The sequence below is a fragment of the Labeo rohita genome, chromosome 15, assembly GCF_022985175.1.
Source record: "Labeo rohita strain BAU-BD-2019 chromosome 15, IGBB_LRoh.1.0, whole genome shotgun sequence".
NCBI classification, from domain to species: Eukaryota; Metazoa; Chordata; class Actinopteri; order Cypriniformes; family Cyprinidae; genus Labeo; species Labeo rohita.
In genome coordinates, this window is record NC_066883.1 from 35233716 (window position 1) to 35252146 (window position 18431).

The 18431-nt window shown below is 34.9% G+C and overlaps 2 protein-coding genes across 5 annotated transcripts in view; both read left to right on the plus strand.

Annotated features, from left to right (window-relative positions):
• acsl3a (acyl-CoA synthetase long chain family member 3a) overlaps positions 1–8341 on the plus strand; it is a 44891-nt gene extending 36550 nt beyond the window's left edge. For all 4 annotated transcript variants that reach the window (XM_051129916.1, XM_051129915.1, XM_051129917.1 and 1 more), the window contains exons 12-15: positions 1758–1949; positions 2231–2345; positions 4102–4259; positions 5970–8341. In XM_051129916.1, coding sequence (XP_050985873.1) covers positions 1758–1949; positions 2231–2345; positions 4102–4259; positions 5970–6127 — 623 coding nt within the window. In that variant the 3' untranslated portion in view covers positions 6128–8341. The remainder of the gene's footprint in view (positions 1–1757; positions 1950–2230; positions 2346–4101; positions 4260–5969) is intronic.
• A 5621-nt stretch (positions 8342–13962) lies between these two features.
• kcne4 (potassium voltage-gated channel, Isk-related family, member 4) lies at positions 13963–15664 on the plus strand. Its single transcript, XM_051128548.1, has 2 exons — positions 13963–14117; positions 14474–15664. The coding sequence occupies exon 2, from the start codon at positions 14500–14502 to the stop codon at positions 14986–14988; it is 489 nt and encodes a 162-aa protein (XP_050984505.1). The 5' UTR covers positions 13963–14117; positions 14474–14499; the 3' UTR covers positions 14989–15664.
• The last annotated feature ends 2767 nt before the right edge of the window (positions 15665–18431 follow it).

The following is an 18431-nucleotide window of genomic DNA, read 5'->3' on the forward strand; positions in this document are numbered from 1 at the left end:
GTGGAAAAAGTATTAAAGGTCGTTTACGACCTTGTAAGGAAGACACTTTGAGCTGCTATTTCTAGACAGATCAGATCAGCTTTAAACACAGTAACTGAATGTCTACTTAAAAACGCTTAAAATTAATGTCTACAGCTCTCATTACAAAGAAAAAGCCAAAACATTATATAATGGCATCATTATTAAAACCATAATAATATGAGGCCATGAGTCACAGGGATTAGATTAAACTTTTGTGCTTTAACACTAAGGCTTTGGTAGCTAGCAAATATTAGTCAACCGTATCCTGCTTACAATAATGCTTTGTAGATGACTGTGTTACTCATATCTATGATAACTAGGCATCATCTGATCATTTAGCTTTTAAAGTTTGTCATACATTGAGTAGTGTGTTCAAATATTTGAAAGAGATTTCTTTAGTCTTTTTCTATTCTTTTGACTTTTCTTTTTATTTATTATAAAAATTGACCCTCTAACTCTAGCGTTCTCCATTCTTTTTCTATTCTTTAGACTTGCTTTCTTTTTATTTTTTAAAAATGTATAAAAATGTGACTGTCTATCTCTAGTGTTCTCTATTCTTTTTCCATTTCTTCAAATTGTTTTCTTTTTATTTATTTTTTAAAAAATTGATCCTCTAACTCTAGCTTTCTCTATGCTTTTTCTATTTTTGGACTTTCTTTTTATTTATTAAAAAAACATTTTTGACCAACACTAGTGTTCTCTTTATATTTTCTATTCTTTCGACTTTTCTTTTTATTTATTATAAAAAACTGACCCTCTAACTCTAACGTTCTCTATTCTTTTTCTATTTTTCTTTAGACTTGCTTTCTTTTTAGTTTTTAAAAAGACAATTTAAAAAATACAAATTTGACCCTCTAACTCTAGCGTTCTCTATTTTTTCCCTTTTTTTGTTTTCTTTTTATTTATTTAAAAAAACTGATCCTCTAACTCTAGCATTCTCTATTCTTTTTCTATTTTTTTTCCTTTTCTTTTTACTTTTAAAAAATTGACTCTCTAACTATAGCGTTCTCTACTCTTTTTGTATTCTTCGACTTCTTTTTGTTTAAAAATAGTAATACAAATTTTAACACTAGTGTTCTCTTTTCTATATTCTATTCTTTCGACTTTTCATTTATTATAAAGAAATCTTTTGTTTTAACTGCTTCTATTGCCCTTATTTGTAAGTCACTTTGGATAAAAGTGTCTGCTAAATGTTAATGTATTATAAAAAATTTATATCTGTTTAAATGTACATGCTGTGTAAAACAATTAGCAGAACCTTTGAGTTTTTACCCACTTGAGTAGGACTTCAGTACATATTCATATGTAATTACATAATTATATTGTCTCTGCAATATAAACGAAAATATATGAAAAAATATACTATCAAGATTTAAAGTACACTACAAGTGCACATTCAGTACAATTAAACACACTTCTTCACAAGCTTGCATACAATAGTCTATACGCATTTTCTGCCAACTGTTTATGAAAAACACCCCAAAACTATGATTGGTTCCTTTACATATTAATCAGATGGTCTCTTCCTGTGTAAACAAGCAGTTCTTGGACAGAAGCTCCAATGTGGAGCAAATCATATGTCATTGTGTCAAAGGTTCGACTATACAAGACTAAAATAACACTGACTTATGGCTTAATAACCTCTGAGCTCATGGTAGGTCTGTCTGTTTTGAAAGATATTTTTATTTCCGTTTCTTATCTCTCTTTTCGTCATAATGCATTCTGTGGTTATCCAGGTGGATATCGCAGCACGGACCGGCCCTGTCCGCGAGGGGAGATTCTGGTCGGTGGGCCCAACGTAACCATGGGTTACTACAAGAACAAAGACAAGAGCGGTGAGGACTTCTTCGTGGATAAAAAAGGCCAGCGATGGTTCTGCACCGGAGACATCGGAGAGTTTCACGGAGACGGCTGTCTGAAAATTATCGGTGAGAGACATTAGCCAGAACATCGTAAAGACAACACGTTTTGGCAGGAGCGTGCGAATGGAAGTCCCCTCGACTTCATGATAAAACGCGTTAGTCCTGTACTTCTTGTAAATGACACATCTTGCTGTCAAGTTATTCCCGTAAGGACAGCGATAAGAACTCAAAGAAAGCAGGATACAATCCAAAAGGGAGAGAAAGAGAAACTTCCTGTAGCACAACCCACGTACACATCTGATGAAATATGATTAATATTTGAATATGTGTGTGTGTTTGCATATTAGACCGCAAGAAGGACCTAGTGAAGCTTCAAGCGGGAGAATACGTGTCTCTGGGAAAAGTGGAGGCCGTTTTGAAAAACTGCCCACTCGTCGACAACATCTGCGCCTATGCCAACAGGTGCCGACACAAAGCACAACCTGTACCGCACTAACAAAAACACCCTCTACATGTGATACTGTACTCACAAATGAAAAATGGTATTAAACTCCCTTCTGTATTTCACACAGAATGGCTTTAATGTTATGTCATGATATCTAAAGATCTTTATTTCCTATCCCAGAATGCATTTTGTTCGGATGTGAACAGCAAGGTCGCCAAATCCGACAGCATTAGAGGTTACCGAAATCCATTACCCATCTAACTTCTATACTTAATGTGCAACCGAGTTTCAATTAGGATAGAAAATTGTAAACAAATATCTCCTGTGATCTAGTGACTGGACATCAGTGAGTCTATCAATAGAGACTTTACTATATCGACATGTGTAAACAGAATTTTCATATAAGAATTCAATTATTTTTATTAAAATCTTTTAAAAATCTTTCTAAAAACACTGAAATATAAAACATATTGCTATTGTTTTTAAAATATGACATAATAAAATAAACACTAATTTTTAAATATAAAAATTTTCATTGTTATAGTTTTAAAAATATGTAGTTAAAAATTAAATTTTAAACATTTAAATTTTTTTATATATATTTATAATAAATTCTAAACCACTCAAAATCATTTTTAAAAAGTACCTAAAAATGATGATTTAAAAAAAATCATTTTAAATAAAATATGTCACCCTGGACCACAAGTCTTAAGTAGCATGGGTCGCCAAAAATACATTGTTTGGGTCAAAATTATTGATTTTTCTTTTATGCCAAAAATCATTAGGATATTAAGTAAGATCATTTTCCATAAAGATATTTTGTAAATGTCCTACCATAAATATATCAAAACTTAATGTTTGGTTAGTAATATGCATTACTAAGAACTTAATTTAGACAACTTTAAAGGTGATTTTCTCAATATTTAGATTTTTTTTTTTTATTTATTTATTTTTTTTTGCACCCTCAGTTTCCAGATCTTCAAATACTTGTATCAATCAGTGATGGAAGATGATGTATGCATCTCAGTTCAAAAAATTAACTGTTACGACTGGTTTTGTGGTCCAGGGTCACATTTATTGCAAACAGAAATAGAGAAAATCAATCACTGGTCTTAACTGAATAATTTTTGTAGACTTAATAAGAATCAGTGTATATTTATTTAATACATTAAAGACTATGTAGTGTATTATTATTATATTTGTACATTTGATTTTCAGTGTTTGAATTATTGCTACTTTTAAATAGACCTGTACCTGAAAAACTTAAAGCACTGTTAACTTTATTTGTCTTTCATATATTGTAAATTGTTTCGTATTTTTTAATAACACTTTACAATAAGGTTCATTAGTTAACTACCTTAGTTAACATGAACTAAGAATGAACAGTACTTTTACAGCATTTATTAATCTTAGTTAATTTCAGCATTTACTTATGCATTATTGAAGTCACAAGTTGTTTGTTAACATTAGTTAATGCACTGTGAATTAACATGAATAAACAATGAACAACTGCATTTTTGTTGAACTAACATTAACAAAGATTAATGAACAGTGTAATAAATACTTTGTTCATGTAACTAATGTTAACAAATGACACCTTATTGTAAAGTGCTATCAAAACATGTCATGATTTATATTGTTATTGTGAAATAAAATTCACGTCATGAAATAAAAATCTGGACATATCCCCCACCCCTAACACAACACATTTATCGTCAACACTGCTGAATACACCCACAAATAATTTTAGTCCCTCTCCTTCCTGTTTTCCAGTGACGAGTCTTACGTGATTGGCTTTGTGGTGCCCAATCAGAAACAGCTGCTGGCGTTGGCTGAGAGGAAGTGTGTCAGAGGTTTGTGGGAGGAGCTCTGTAACAACCCCATCATCGAGGAGGAGGTGCTTAAAATCATCACAGAAACCGCACTGACAGGTGAAACGCATACTACTCATACTATTACTGCAGTATCTACAGAATTTCTGAGGGTCTTGAAACATCTTAATTCACCCTTCCACAAATTAAGGCCTCAGAATGTCTTAAAGGGGTCATCGGATGCTAAGTTCACTTTAACATGTTGTTTGAACATTAATGCGTGTTGGCAGTGTATGTACAAATCTTCCCTATAATGATAAAAATCCATGCAGTGGTTTTTAATTAATCTGTAAAAATAATATCCCCTTTTTCAAATCGAGCCATTCTCAGCTGCCTGTCGTTGTGGCGTCACACCCACAGAGGCCGCTCCCACGATAGTTGATTGACATGAGCGTCTTACCTCAGATCAGTTACAGATCAGTAACAGTCCAACCTCCATGTTTTGATGCCGGAGCAGGGATGTAAGTTAGACAAGAATTGAGCGATTGAGGTGTTGTGTTGCTAGATTTAATAATGAATGTAGTGGTCGTCATTTACTCCCGACATCTGAGCTGCTGAAGATGCAGTGGATTACGTTTGTTTGTGAAGGGAATGCGCCTCCCGATCTACATATATCCATCTATGTTCGTGCAAATCATTCATGATCCAGCTTCACTTACAGCAGAAGTGAGTATAAGGGGTTTTTTTATGAATCTTTGCGATCGCCTTTCCTAATAACATGCTAGTTAGCAAGTTTAGCGGCTAAACGTGGCTAAATGAGGCTAAAGTAAACAGGCTCATCACTCCACAAAGAGAAGAGAGGGGCGGGGTGAGCAGAGCTCATTTGCATTTAAAGAAACAAACTCTCAGAATGGGATGATGTTTGCAGAGCTGATTCTGACAAGGTGAAAGGGGTGTTGTTTTACACAACCACTGAGAATTTTTAACCAAAGTATATTATAGACTTTTCATTACGAGCCTAAAGAATCACATCAACTTGTGAAAAAATGGGCATCCGATGACCCCTTTAAAGTGGAAGAGAAAGTCTTAAATTCATAAAGTCATAAAGCCTTTGCAAAAAATTGAATATCTGCCTCAGAATTTTTATCTCGTTTTACAATACAAATATCTAAGATGCATTTACTTAAGATGCAAAATGAAGATATGAAGTGTAGCTTTTGGAAAAATTGAACAAAATGAAGTGAGCTTATTTGAAACAACAACAAATATCTGTCAGTGGGCTAAGAAAACTTGTTTTTTCTTCTTAATCATAAACGCACTTCATTTCAGTCAGTTTTTTAGAAAACAAGACTTCCTATCTTATGTCATTTTGTTTTCTGTTGTTTTAACAAATGTTTAGACAAGCACTTTTGCATTGTGATCAGAAGTACTCTAAAAGTAATTTTCATGATTTAGTGTTTGGGAGCAGAGATATTCAAGCCTTGAGCTGTTTTTGTAAAATTAATTAAAAAGTGGTGATCTGTTGGAAGTTGTATTTTAAAACATTGAAGTGTTGCTAACTTGTTGCTCCCTAGACATGAACATTTAGAGAACATATTGACATACGGTGTTCCCTTTGGTTTGGTTATTATTATTTTTTTACTTAAATAAGTCTTAAATTTCACTTAATGCAAGTCACATTTCTCTTCTAATGTAGCAATAATATCATATTGGCTAGAATGTTATATACACAATATAGAAGAACGTTTATATCATGCACATTTGTTGTGCTTCCTGTTTTACCACTGTCGAGTTTAGTTGATTCATTTCCTTTTCCTGTGTATTTAACAGCCCAGTTAGAAAGATTCGAGATCCCACGGAAGATCCGGCTCAGCGTTGAGCCCTGGACCCCAGAGACCGGCCTGGTTACAGACGCTTTTAAACTCAAACGAAAGGAGCTCAAAACTCACTACCAGAACGACATTGAGAGGATGTACGGTGCCAAATAGAGCTGAACTATTGTTGATTCCAGACAAAACCACTGGACAGGCAAGAAAAAGTAACTTTTCACTCCAATCAGGATGGAGATTTCCAATGGATCTTACAGACACTTTCATGTAATGTGATGATAAACACTCACAACCAGCAATACTTAAAGGTGCCAAAAGTGATGTTAGCCTTGCTAATGTCTGCCAGACTTAGCTGCTAAATTAGGGATCTTTCCATCCCTGCATGCTCTCCAAAACCTCCCAAAGATATGTCAATAAATCAGAACATGTAAAATAATTGACAAGAAAAAAGGTTCAGTGCTCTAAATAGATAGATGCATCCAATTAATTCAATAATAATGGCTCAATCAGACTGAGAAGACTTCATGTAAACACCTTGATTGAGCCGACTGAGCTTGGTTCGCATGACATTTCAGTCAGATTGGAAAAAATTAAGCTTATCGGATGCAAAAAAATAGCTTGTCATACAAACTCAAAAACAACGTCATACAAATGTGTTTGTTCATTTACATCTCACATTAAATGAACTGGTCTGAATATTTATTAAATACAGTATTTGCTAAAAAAAAAACTTCTTACATACACTACCAGTCAAAAAATTTTGTACAGTAAGATTTTTAATGTTTTTTTTGTTTGTTTTTTTTTTAAGTATACTAGGCCTGCTTTCATTTGTTAAAATATTATAATATTAATATTAATAATTAATATTATTTTAAAAAGTAACATTTTTAAATATTTTTACTTTTTAAAATAACTATTTTCTATTTTAAAAATTTCTATTTTATTTAAAATGTAATTTATTCCTGTAACAATATATTCCAGTCACATGATCATTTAGAAATCATTCTACCATTCAGATTTGCTGCTCAAAAACATTTATTTTTATTATGCTAAAAACAGCCGAGTAGATTTTTTTTCAGGTTTCTTTGATGAACAGAAAGTTCAGAAGAACAGCATTTATCTTAAATAGAAATATTTGTAACATTATAAATGTCTTTATCATCACTTTTGACCAATTTAAAGCATCCTTGCTAAATAAAAGTATTAATTTCTATAAATTTCTTTTCCTAAAAAAAAAAAATAATAATAATAAAATTATACCAACTCAAAGCTTTTGAACGGTGTAGTGTATAATATTACAAAAGCTTTTTATTTCATATAAATGCTGATCTTTGGATCTTTCTGTTCATCAAAGAATCCTAAATTTTGATGATAATAATAATATTATTATTAATAATTAGAAATTTTTCTTGAGCAGCAAATCAACATATTAGAATGATTTCTGAAGGATCATGCGACACTGAAGACTGGAGTAATGATGCTGAAAATGTAGCTTTGATCACACAAATAAATTGGTGAGCATAAGAAAATTCTTTAAAACAAAAATCTTTTGAAAAACAAAAAACCTTTGACTGGTAGTGTACATGTCAGTTTTTGTTTTAGAAATCAAGGCAAAAACCACTTGCAGTATCTTAGGATAAAGTGCTGGACTGGATTCAAACCAGTTGACGAAAATAACGCTAATATGTAAACATACCTAAAACGTGATTTCTCAGGACTTGTTATGCATGCTATTCCACAAAAAAGCTTTATCATGGTTTAAAATATTTCCCATGATGGACAAAATGTTACTGGACAAACTAAATCAAAGACTCTCAGATTACAGAAGCCAGTTTCACAGTAGGTCAGTCTCACACTAAAACTGTCCCAGTTCAGCCCCCTACACAAACAATGCATCATGGGGTATGTTTTTCTAAGCTCACGTTCTCATTGAAACCGTCAGTTTCAAACAAATACAACTTGTAGATATCTTAATGAAACTCTTCCAACATCAGTTTACATAAGCAATTTTCTGTGCAAACACGTCAGGAATTTGAAAGCCATTATTTGCTTATTTTCCATACCCTTCATTTAATACTGTCCGGAGACCAATGATCTAGAAAAATCAAATATGTTTAAGCTTAATTTAAATTATTGTTGCAATAATTATCTTTATTTAAATATAAGAATAATTAAAGGACATTATAGCTTATAGGAAAGTATGAAATCCCTAAAGCATTTCTGCTCAATGGATGATTCTGATTGATGTTCCTATATATGTATATCCTGCTGGACAGGATAACAGATCTAGTATAATTCTACTAATATAAACCATTCAGCCAGGTCCATTACACATTTTGGCTTGAATGAACTCATTTCAGGGAGATTTTCCATTGTTTGTCTTTGAAGACAAACTGGCATGTGCTCAAATTGTTTGAGAAAACTGTTTCACCAGATAAGACTTGATGCAAAGGAGGTGTTAAATTCTTAAGGGGATCAAGGTTTGGCTGGTTAGCTTAATTAACTAGTTCATGTTTTTGGTCAAAATAGGCTAAATTTTGTTTCTCCATTGAAGCCCATTTTTGCCACTAAATATAAAAAATTAGGTAACTACAACTTTTTATTTCACAGTTCTGACTTTTTTTCTTGCAATTGCACATTGTGTGACAAACTCGCAAATTCTGACTTTTTTTCTCAGAACAGCGAGATATAAACTCTTAATTCTGACTTCTTTTCTCAGAATTGAGACATAAACTCAATTCTAAAGTGGAAAAAAACTTCTGTATGAGTTTATAAAACTTGTGAGTTTATATATCTCACAGTTGACTTTATAACACAATTGAGAGTTTTTAAAAAAAATCACAAACGTCAGAACTGTGAGTTTTTAAATCAAGCAATTCTGGGGAAAAAAAAGTCAGAACTGTGAGTTTTTATTATGCAATTCTGAGAAAAAAGGCAGAACTGATTTTTTTATCATACAATTCTTAGAAAAACGTCAGAACTGTGAGTTTTTAATAATGCAATTTTAAGAAAAAAGTCAGAAGTGAGTTTATATAAAGCAATTCTGAGGAAAAGAAAGTCAGAACTGAGTTTACATTATGCAATTCTGAGAAAAAAAAAGTCAGAAGTGAGTTTATCACGTAATTCTGAGAAGTCAGAACTGTGAGTTTTTAATCACAAAATACTGAGAAAAAAGTCAGAACTGAATTTATATCACACAATTCTGAGAAGGTCAGAACTGTGAGTTTTTAATCATGCAATTCTGAGAAAAAAAAAGAGCCAGAAAGTCAGAACTGGGAATCACAAAATACTGGTATAAATATCACACAATTGACAGAACTGTGAGTTTTTAATCATGCAATTCTGAGAAAAAGAGACAGAATTGGGAGGTATAAACACACAATTGACCCTTCGCAGGGCGATCTGACCAATCATAACACTGATTCTGCCATTTTGTCCAACAAACAAACCAGACATGAGATTAATATTGGTAGGCTTGAACTTAAAAAATTATGTGTATTGATCTTTCCATGTTTGAAACAAGATACCTTCTGATGTTCATTTGTGTTTATTTTGCGCTATAACTAGTAGAGAGGAAGAGATGATCGGTTCATGTGCCACTTCAACTGAGGCACCACAGCGATCTGTCACAACACCTTAAAGAGCCACCAAATAGTATTTGTTTGAACTTCTTACAAAATTACAAAAATTTAAAGCTAAGACTTTGTTTCATACTTAAAGTAACCTGCTCTGTCTTATATGTTAGCACATTGTCAGTTTCCTCTTTGCTCCATGATGTATGTTTTACAGTGTCAAGTAAAGGTTTTTGAAGAGTCAACTACAAGAAAAGACAGAATTGTGAGAAAAGTCATCATCACCTTCTTTATTTTTTATACCGTGGCACCAACAGGCTTCCATCAATAAAAACATCTGTGTATTCTGAAATAAACAATGGAAATACTACCAAAAATTCACTGTATTCTATTAGATGTTTTACCTTTTTGGCAGGCTGTTAACAATGGAGCAAAAAAGGTCTATTTTTCTCTCTCTGCTGCAGAGAGTGCTAATATAGTGACCAGTCACATGACATTTATGGCTGAGCTGACTGGCTCAATGTGCTTCAGAAGTATACATGAAGTAAAAATAGATTTGAATATAGATGAAGTTGAATTAGACTTCCTTGGGTCATGATAATGGTTTTATTATTCATAGCGGATTTTCAATCAGTAAAAGCTCCTTGCCTCCTTTTTCATCTCTGCTTGTTAAATGAACTCACTGTGATCCCTGTGGAAGCGGCAGTCGTAAACTCTCTGTTCTCCTTGTTTATTTCTCTCACGCTCTCTCTCCTCTCAACATTATTACTTTGTCCTTTTGGTCCTACGCTGTTTGGTGCCTCTGACAATAACCCGTTTTGAACTAAAATGACATCAGACATTGATATTTCAGAACATACGGTATTCATTTATTTCTCACTTGCCTTGAAATTGATTCTGTGAAATTGACGTAATGGAATAAAGGGCTTTCCTGTGCAACACCCAACTAAATTTTGGTTTGTGGGTAACTGTCCCAGACAGTATATATGCCTTATGTTTTTAAAGATCACTATTGTGAACATAGAGTAAGTTATTAAATCTTTTGGTTTGAGTGGATGTTTTTGTTCACCGTTTCATTTTTTTTTTCTCTTACTAATCAAAATATTGCATGTTCACTTGTGGAAATTATATATTATTTTCTGCTCCTTATTCTAGTAGTCTTTTGTGAAATCTCTTTAACAAACAAAATCCAGTTTTCTCAAGGACATTTTGTTTGGCAAACAGCAGCACAAACGTCAGCAACATTAGCAATGGATTTGAAGAATTAGTCACTCTAAAACATACAAAACGAACTACAGATTAAAAAAGGATTAACGTTTAAAAAAAGACCTCAGTCCTTCACTGAGCAATGACTAACTTTTTCTTCTTTGTGTAAATATTATAATGAATAAAGCTGAAGTGATCTTGACCAGAGCATATGTCTGAAAGTCTGTCGTACCCTTTTATAGAAATACTTCCATAACAGAGTACAACAGTCTTCATAGTGATTGTAAAAAGTCCTTGTAGCTGAATGAGTTGAGTGTAATAATGCTGATGGTTTTCCTCCGATTCGCTCCACAATGCTGTTGTATCTGTAATGTGGTATCAGACAGGGAACTGCCCCAGAGATGCTGATTTGATCAGATTTTCATGCGCTTTGCGTCAGTTCTCTGTTACTCAACACTAATTGACAGGTGTGGTCAGGGATTGCTTCGCACATTCTGTCTCAAGTTTTCTGCAGCCATCCCACTCCTACCCATCATGTATCACTACCAGACAGATGAGGTTGGCACAGATTCTAACATGCTCATGCTGACGTAAACCAGACCAGGAGACCCTTGAAAACTACGTCAGTGGGGTTGTAAAGTACATCTTAATCTTGCTTATTCATGTGCATGGCATGGCATTCATCCCACCATGCATTTGATTAATAATGTTAGCTTGAATTTCAAACATTTCCAGTTTTTATAATTTCACAAATAATTTACTTCATGTTGTTTTATTGTTTTTGCAAATAAATTATTACTCACTTAGATTCTATTTTCTTTATATGTGCAAGACTTCCATTAGCAGCTATAGTTAAAATTACTAGAAGAAAAACAAAAAGCAGTAAAAGGTAAATGCTAGAAATGTAACAATATTACAATAATCTCAATATTATCATGGTCACATGATGATATGAAACGATAGGCCTTCTGGTCAAAAAGTGCAGTTTTTAAAATATATTTAAACTTATTCTAACATGAAAGGTCTTTAAAGGGGTCATCGGATGCCCATTTTCCACAAGTTGATATGATTCTTTAGGGTCTTAATGAAAAGTCTATAATATACTTTGATTAAAAATTCTCAATGGTTGTGTAAAACAACACACTTTTCACCTTACCAAAATCAGCTCTGCAAAAATCATCTCATTCTGGTCGAGGCTGCTTTAAATGCAAATGAGCTCTGCTCGCTCCGCCTCTCTCTTCTCTCTGCGGAGTGACGAGCCGGTTTAATTTAGCTGCTAAACTTTCTAAGTAGCACATTATTAGGAAAGGCGATTGCAAAAATTCATTAAAAAAAAACCTTATACTCACTTCTGCTGTAAGTGAAGCTGGATCATGAATGATTTGCGCGAACATAGACGGATATATTTAGATTGGCAGCCGCATTCCCTTCACAAACAAACAATCAACTGCATCTTCAGCAGCTCAGATGTCAGGAGTAAATGACGACCACTATGTTCATTATTACAACCAGCAACACAACACCTCAATCGCTCAACTTACATCCTTGCTTCGACATCAAAACCTGGAGGTTGGACTGTTACAACTGATCGGAGGGAAGACGCTCATGTCAATCAACTATCGTGGGAGCGGCCTCTGTGGGTGTGACGCCACAACGACAGGCATCTGAGAACGGCTCGATTTGAAAAAGGGGATATTATTTATACAGATTAATTAAAAACCACTGCATGGATTTTTACCATTACAGGGTAGATTTGTATATACACTGCCAAGACACAATAATGTTCAAACAGCAAGTAAAAGTGAACTTAGCATCCGATGACCCCTTTAAAAGTTGAGCTTTGGGCCATTGTGCTTTGACACAGTATCTGTCAAACTGAAACCGAAAGAGCAATATGGCTTAATCCCTTAATCCCTTCATCAATTCTGTTTTTGCTGCTTGTTTCAAAGTGAAGTGCACAAATTATTAAGGCAATCAACTCATGATCCGGCATTTCCCGTGCCTCAGAACATATCCATTTACAGTAAATGAAGGCAGTGAACTCGTTTATCGCATGCGCTGTGTTTTAGCGTACGTTTGGGAACGCAGTGGCCACCAGTTATGCTTTATTTTCGTGGTAGATGATTACAGTATTTCACTAGATTTGTAGTAGGACACAATTTTGTAAGCCTGTTTTCACTCACACTGAAGTTCTCCTTCAAAATAAAAGCTCAACTGTCATTTCTGTCAAAATAAAAGCGTGCAGTATGAATTGCTTACAGCTAACGGTTTAAATGGGTAACGTTATTGAGGCCCAAACTCAAAATATCTCTTTCAAGTGTAGAAATTAGGAAATAAGTATTGTAATTTCCCTACTGTAGTGTAAAGCAAAAATAATATGAAACACTAATTTTCATTTACTTTGCAGTGCAATTGTTGTGGCTAGAACTGTCGTTGTTATTATTATTATGTTATTTTCATAGTTAAGAACATGGGTTGATGCTCCTAATTTTGAACTCTTAAAGTGCATTAGATAGATCAATTTAACTTTAAAATTTCCAAAATTTCAAATTTGTATTTTTTTTAAATATTGCAATATTGTATCGTGACCTTGAAATCGGGATATTATTGTATCGAGAGATGTTGATATCATTAGCCTGCATCCCTAGTAAATGCACTACAAACCAGTATGTATATATATTATAAAATAATATAGTCACAAATACCAATATCAAATAGCATAACAGTAGCATAACCTTTTTTTAGAGGTAAAATAACTGGACGCAAATGAGACCGGAAGTCTCGCACATTTAAATTTACAAATGGCCGCACCCACAATTATGTTAAAAATAAAGTGGATAGCTCATATGAGCTATTTCAAATATACTTTTTGTAATGTTTTTTTGTTTGTTTGTTTTAACTAGACAGGCAAATAATAAAAATAATGTTTATGTTTTGGAATATGTGGGTGAGTGAATTATAAACGAATTGTTCAACCTAAAAAGAAAATCTGCGTAATTCGTGCAAGCCATTCCTTTGGTTTTTCTAAAGACAAAAAAAGCTGTCCTGCTGAATACGAGGCTTTCCTAAAGTAAGCCTGTCTGGTTATGTTATGATTAATAAGCACATTTGGCAGCACCGCGCACTTGGACTCCATTAAACGTCATAAGAATGTGGCTGTGAGCTCAAGCGTCTCTGGCAGGGAATCAAATCCTGTGAGGAAGGACGTGAGGATCTCGACTCCCTCAACCTCTGTCACAGATCCTCCTGGCGCGTGGCCACGCATGGGACCGGCTATTTAAACCGGATTCAGCTGACAACCCCGTTACAAGCCAGAGAGACTCGAGTAAAAGCGAGAAACGGGCCGACGCGCTCCAGGGTGAAACAACCCGGTAAGTAACTACAACTTTTACAGAAAGTCATGAACGGGCGTAAAAACAATGCTTAAAATGTGTACTTTCAAACATAAATACGTCTTTTAAATCATGTCTAAATATTGTATTAATGTTTATAAAGTTACTATAAAGTATTTTTTTAAAGTCTGATGTCAGTTTAAACTGATTTTAATATACTTCGTGATGCAGTCTCCAAAATTGTTTGTTAAAGAATCTTTTAGTCTTTGTTTTAGCTTTATTAACTATGCAGATTTTTATTATATTATATATATAGTATTAATATGATTATTACTACTACTACTGCTTGTATATCATTGAAATGACTAACGTACTTTCTCTGTGTAATTTTACAGATAACTCTGTTCCTGTTCCTGTCGTAATGGAGTTGACGCGCAACGCCTCTGCGTTTTCGTCGCAGCAGACCAACCGAATCCCCGGTGGAGGCGACAGTAACGCGTATTTATACATCGTCATCGTAGTGTCTTTCTACGGAGTCTTCCTCATTGGGATCATGCTCGGTTACCTGCGCACCAAACGGCGCGAAAAGAGGCGCACGAACTTATTTACGCGGCTTCTGCACGAGGAGGAGCAGCGCGAGTGGGGCGCGAGCCAGAAGAAGCACAGTTTCAGCCTCCCCGCGTTTCCCGCCCTTCGCTCCACGCCGGTGCCGTTTATGCTGACCACCGGCCGTGCCCTGGAAGGCGGGAGGGTTCTCGCGCCTCTGGCGTGCGCGCTGTGCTCGGTGGAGCAGAGCAGCGTGAGCTCCCTCAGCTCCGTCGCGGATGTGCGCTTCGCCATCGAAGAGGAGTCGGACAGCGGCGGACAAGAGGATTCACAGAAAACAAGCAACAGTGACGGATCGTCCTGAGAAAACTTCAGAGAAGTACTCTGAGGTAGCGCTGCAAGCCGTTACTATGGCAACCGTAGTTCCCGCCGAAAAGCACTGACTACCACAGTTAATCTTACCGCATAAATAAAACTGTTTTAAGTTGGTATTAGCCACAGTTGTAATAAAAATGAATTAAAGAAAGTTTCTGAACGCTTCTTGTACTGTTTCAAGAAAATCCTGTGTTAATTTATTGAGGTTTTACGGTTGTAAAAAACCGTTTAAACTTGGCGGGAACTGTGGTCAACGTACCGAAGTGCCATGATGGAAAATATGAACTCTTACGCCAGAAACACACTTTTACACTTGCGATATAAATTGGATTTGACACATCTTGGAATACAATGACGCACGAAATTCAGCTTGTGTTACTAGAAGTGTATTTCCTCGCATACTTATGTGTGAAGTATGTTTCAGGCCTTAAACGCGATGCTAAACATTGCGATAAACCTGGAAGTCACTTGAAAAACTTTTTTAATATCATTTTACTCAATAAAGGCCTATATCGTCATTCACGCAGACGTGTAAAATGATTTACAAAATGTAAAATTAATATGTAAATTATATGTATATATTGTTCTACAGGCATGGATATGTCTATTTAAATTTTACCTTGTTTTGTGTGTAAACTAAATAAAATGTTCCTTCAGAATGTGAAGGTTTTGTGCCTGTTTATGTTTGCACTTACTGATTATTGCCACTTGGGGGAGTCAAAGACCTTTGAGGCTTCTCCAGGGAGTCTTCTGGACCCATGTATGATAGATACCTATGTATGAAATGATAGCATTCAGAAATGTAATTAAATATATTCTCCACTCACCATAAGGGACAAAAACGCAACTTTTTTTAGATGCAGTTAGACATTCAGAACCCCTTTGCAGATGAGAAAAGATTGTGTGAGGCTTTTGGCGTCATCGTTGAGATAAAGATCTTTCAAGCGTCCACTCCTGAAACATTTTTCTTCCTATTATTCCCCTTGAGAATATAGGCCACATATTCATTCTGGGACAAAGGGGTTTTTCGACATTTCGTGAATTTGAGCTCCTACACAGATCTGCATGATTATAACCAGAATCCTTCATAATCATCATCCTTGCGGTCTTTGTTGTCCTAATGAAATGACATCACATGCACAAGTGTCACTGACCCGTCTTCCGCCCCAGGGAGTGCAGTGGAAAGTTCTCGCATGTTCCGTCTGAGTGGCTCTTCTCCAATAAAAATTTCCTCAGTTCTTCGAGTTGGACGCAGTACTAGGAAAGTTTTTGAAGTAAAATATTCAGCTTTTGACACCGATGTCACCTCAAAAGAGAGATGACCTGATGGTCTTCCTGCCTTGCTGTAAAAAGCGAAACCCAACTGTTGCTGTGGTGAACTTGAAAAACATTTCATTTTGTTTTTACAGTTACATAACAGCCAATGATGCATAATAAATAAAACTTCCGAACAAAACCCTGCATGTGAATAATTTAATGAATCATTTTTGCCTTATCAAAGATCATGAATTATAAACCACGTTGTGGAAAAAAATCAGATTGTATCTGACTGAAAACAAAATGCAAACACGCTTATATGTGCAGCCACATCCAGCTGTCTCTGTTTATGCCCCAACCTTATGCTCCCAGATAGATTAATTTTGATTAAATGATTGCGACTGTGTGAAAGACAAAACGAGGGAGTCAGATAAGAGGTTAGTGTGACTCATACTCCCTACAGAGGAAATGAAAGGCACATCCTCCCTCTATATGCATCTCTTCTGTGGCTCTGTAACATCTATGACACGAATGGAGCGTTTAGAATCAGTTTTATTATTTCTGCACTACAGTAACTGTTGTATTGTTAACAGGACAGCTGTAACTGACCCAGGAAAAGCTCTTTTATGATGCATTTCACTATCATCCAGTGTTTTTGCTAACATGCTCTGGTTTTTTTGCATGCAGTGAAAGGGAATAAAAAGGCATTGAAAGTGTTTCATTAGCACTGTACTCCGAACTCATATTTTTGAGACTTAACGTTCACAAAAGCATAGTTGTTAAAACTTAAATCTCGCACTTTCAGCTACAATGCAAGTGATATCTGATGAATTAATCTAACATGTCAATTAAGTAAAGAGTCATAAGTGCTCCTAAAGCTACAGTCTAATTTCAGAACACTTGAAAGTGTGCGAATCCTACAGTATCGTGCATGTTATTGTGCAAACCTGGTTCGTTTAAGGGACTTGAACACGGGTGTTCAGCCCATATGTGAACCCTACAATTGTACAAATGATCTCAGACAAGCGGACCTAAATGTGACAGTCTTCAGAGGTGATCTGAGCTTTGTTTGCTGTAACGTACATTGTGAACACTAGCGCTTCAGGATTGTTGGATTTTCACATTCGCAAATTCCTAAGTTTTGGTCATTAGTGGAGAGTGGGGTAAGATGAGCCTTTTTTTTAAACGTATGTGATCCTCAAGAAAAGGGAAAATGAGGCAGAATTACAATGAAAGTATCTAAAGTAATTTTAGAATGTTTTCTATCCTTATAAATTAATTAGAATGTATCTATGACAAAGGGTTCTAAAAACATGGGTTCTTATAACAAATGTGTTCCTGTGGCTCAATTTGCCCCAGTTTAGGGGTAAGTTGACCTGAGTCAAGGGGTAAGATGCACCATCTGGGCGAAAACTGACCATCTGACTAAATCTGATTTAAAGCCTTGTGAAGTTTAATAGATAATTTACTTCTTTTAAAAAACGAACTCAATAAAATTATTTTCTTAAAGCTAACTTACACTAAAACCAGTCAAATGAAGTTCAGTTTTCCATCTTTAATTGTTTGCATTTCTGAAACAATGTGTTGAACAGCAAAGTTTTAACCTTCCCAAAAACAGACTAAACAGAGTTTGTTGAGTAAAACTAAATAAAAACTAAATTAGAATGAATGAATAAATGTCACTGAAACTAATAAATATTTTAGTCAAAAGATTCTTGACGTGGCACTTTTTCTGCAATGTTGAACCGGCCATTAGGGACTACAGGTGGAAAGACGTATTTGATTATAATGTGATGAAAAGTATTTTCTGGTTCTCAGAGAAGGATCCGGTGCACTTGCACACTGTCCCTATCAAATAAACTACAAATAAAATACATGACAAACTAAACCAGTTGTGTAATATCATATTAAAATACCAGTTTATACTTCAGAGATTTAACTTAACTTCAGTGCCTTATGGTGGGGTAAGTTAAAGTGTTGGCTCAGCCTACTTCACAGCTTTTGGCTCACTTTGCCCCATAGCTGGCATTTTGAGAGAAAAAAAAACTAGCTAGCTTACCAATTCAGGCTAATATTTAGCTAAATGATTTGCATGTTGCTAAATCATCTATGTGCATCAACAGTATTTTTAGACTTGGATTAATTTGCTTTGATGCAACATGCATTACATCTGTT

What these genes read in the sequence shown, in the direction of transcription:
- kcne4 (XM_051128548.1), top strand. Translation starts at nt 14,500, where the DNA reads ATGGAGTTGACGCGCAACGCCTCTGCGTTTTCGTCGCAGCAGACCAAC.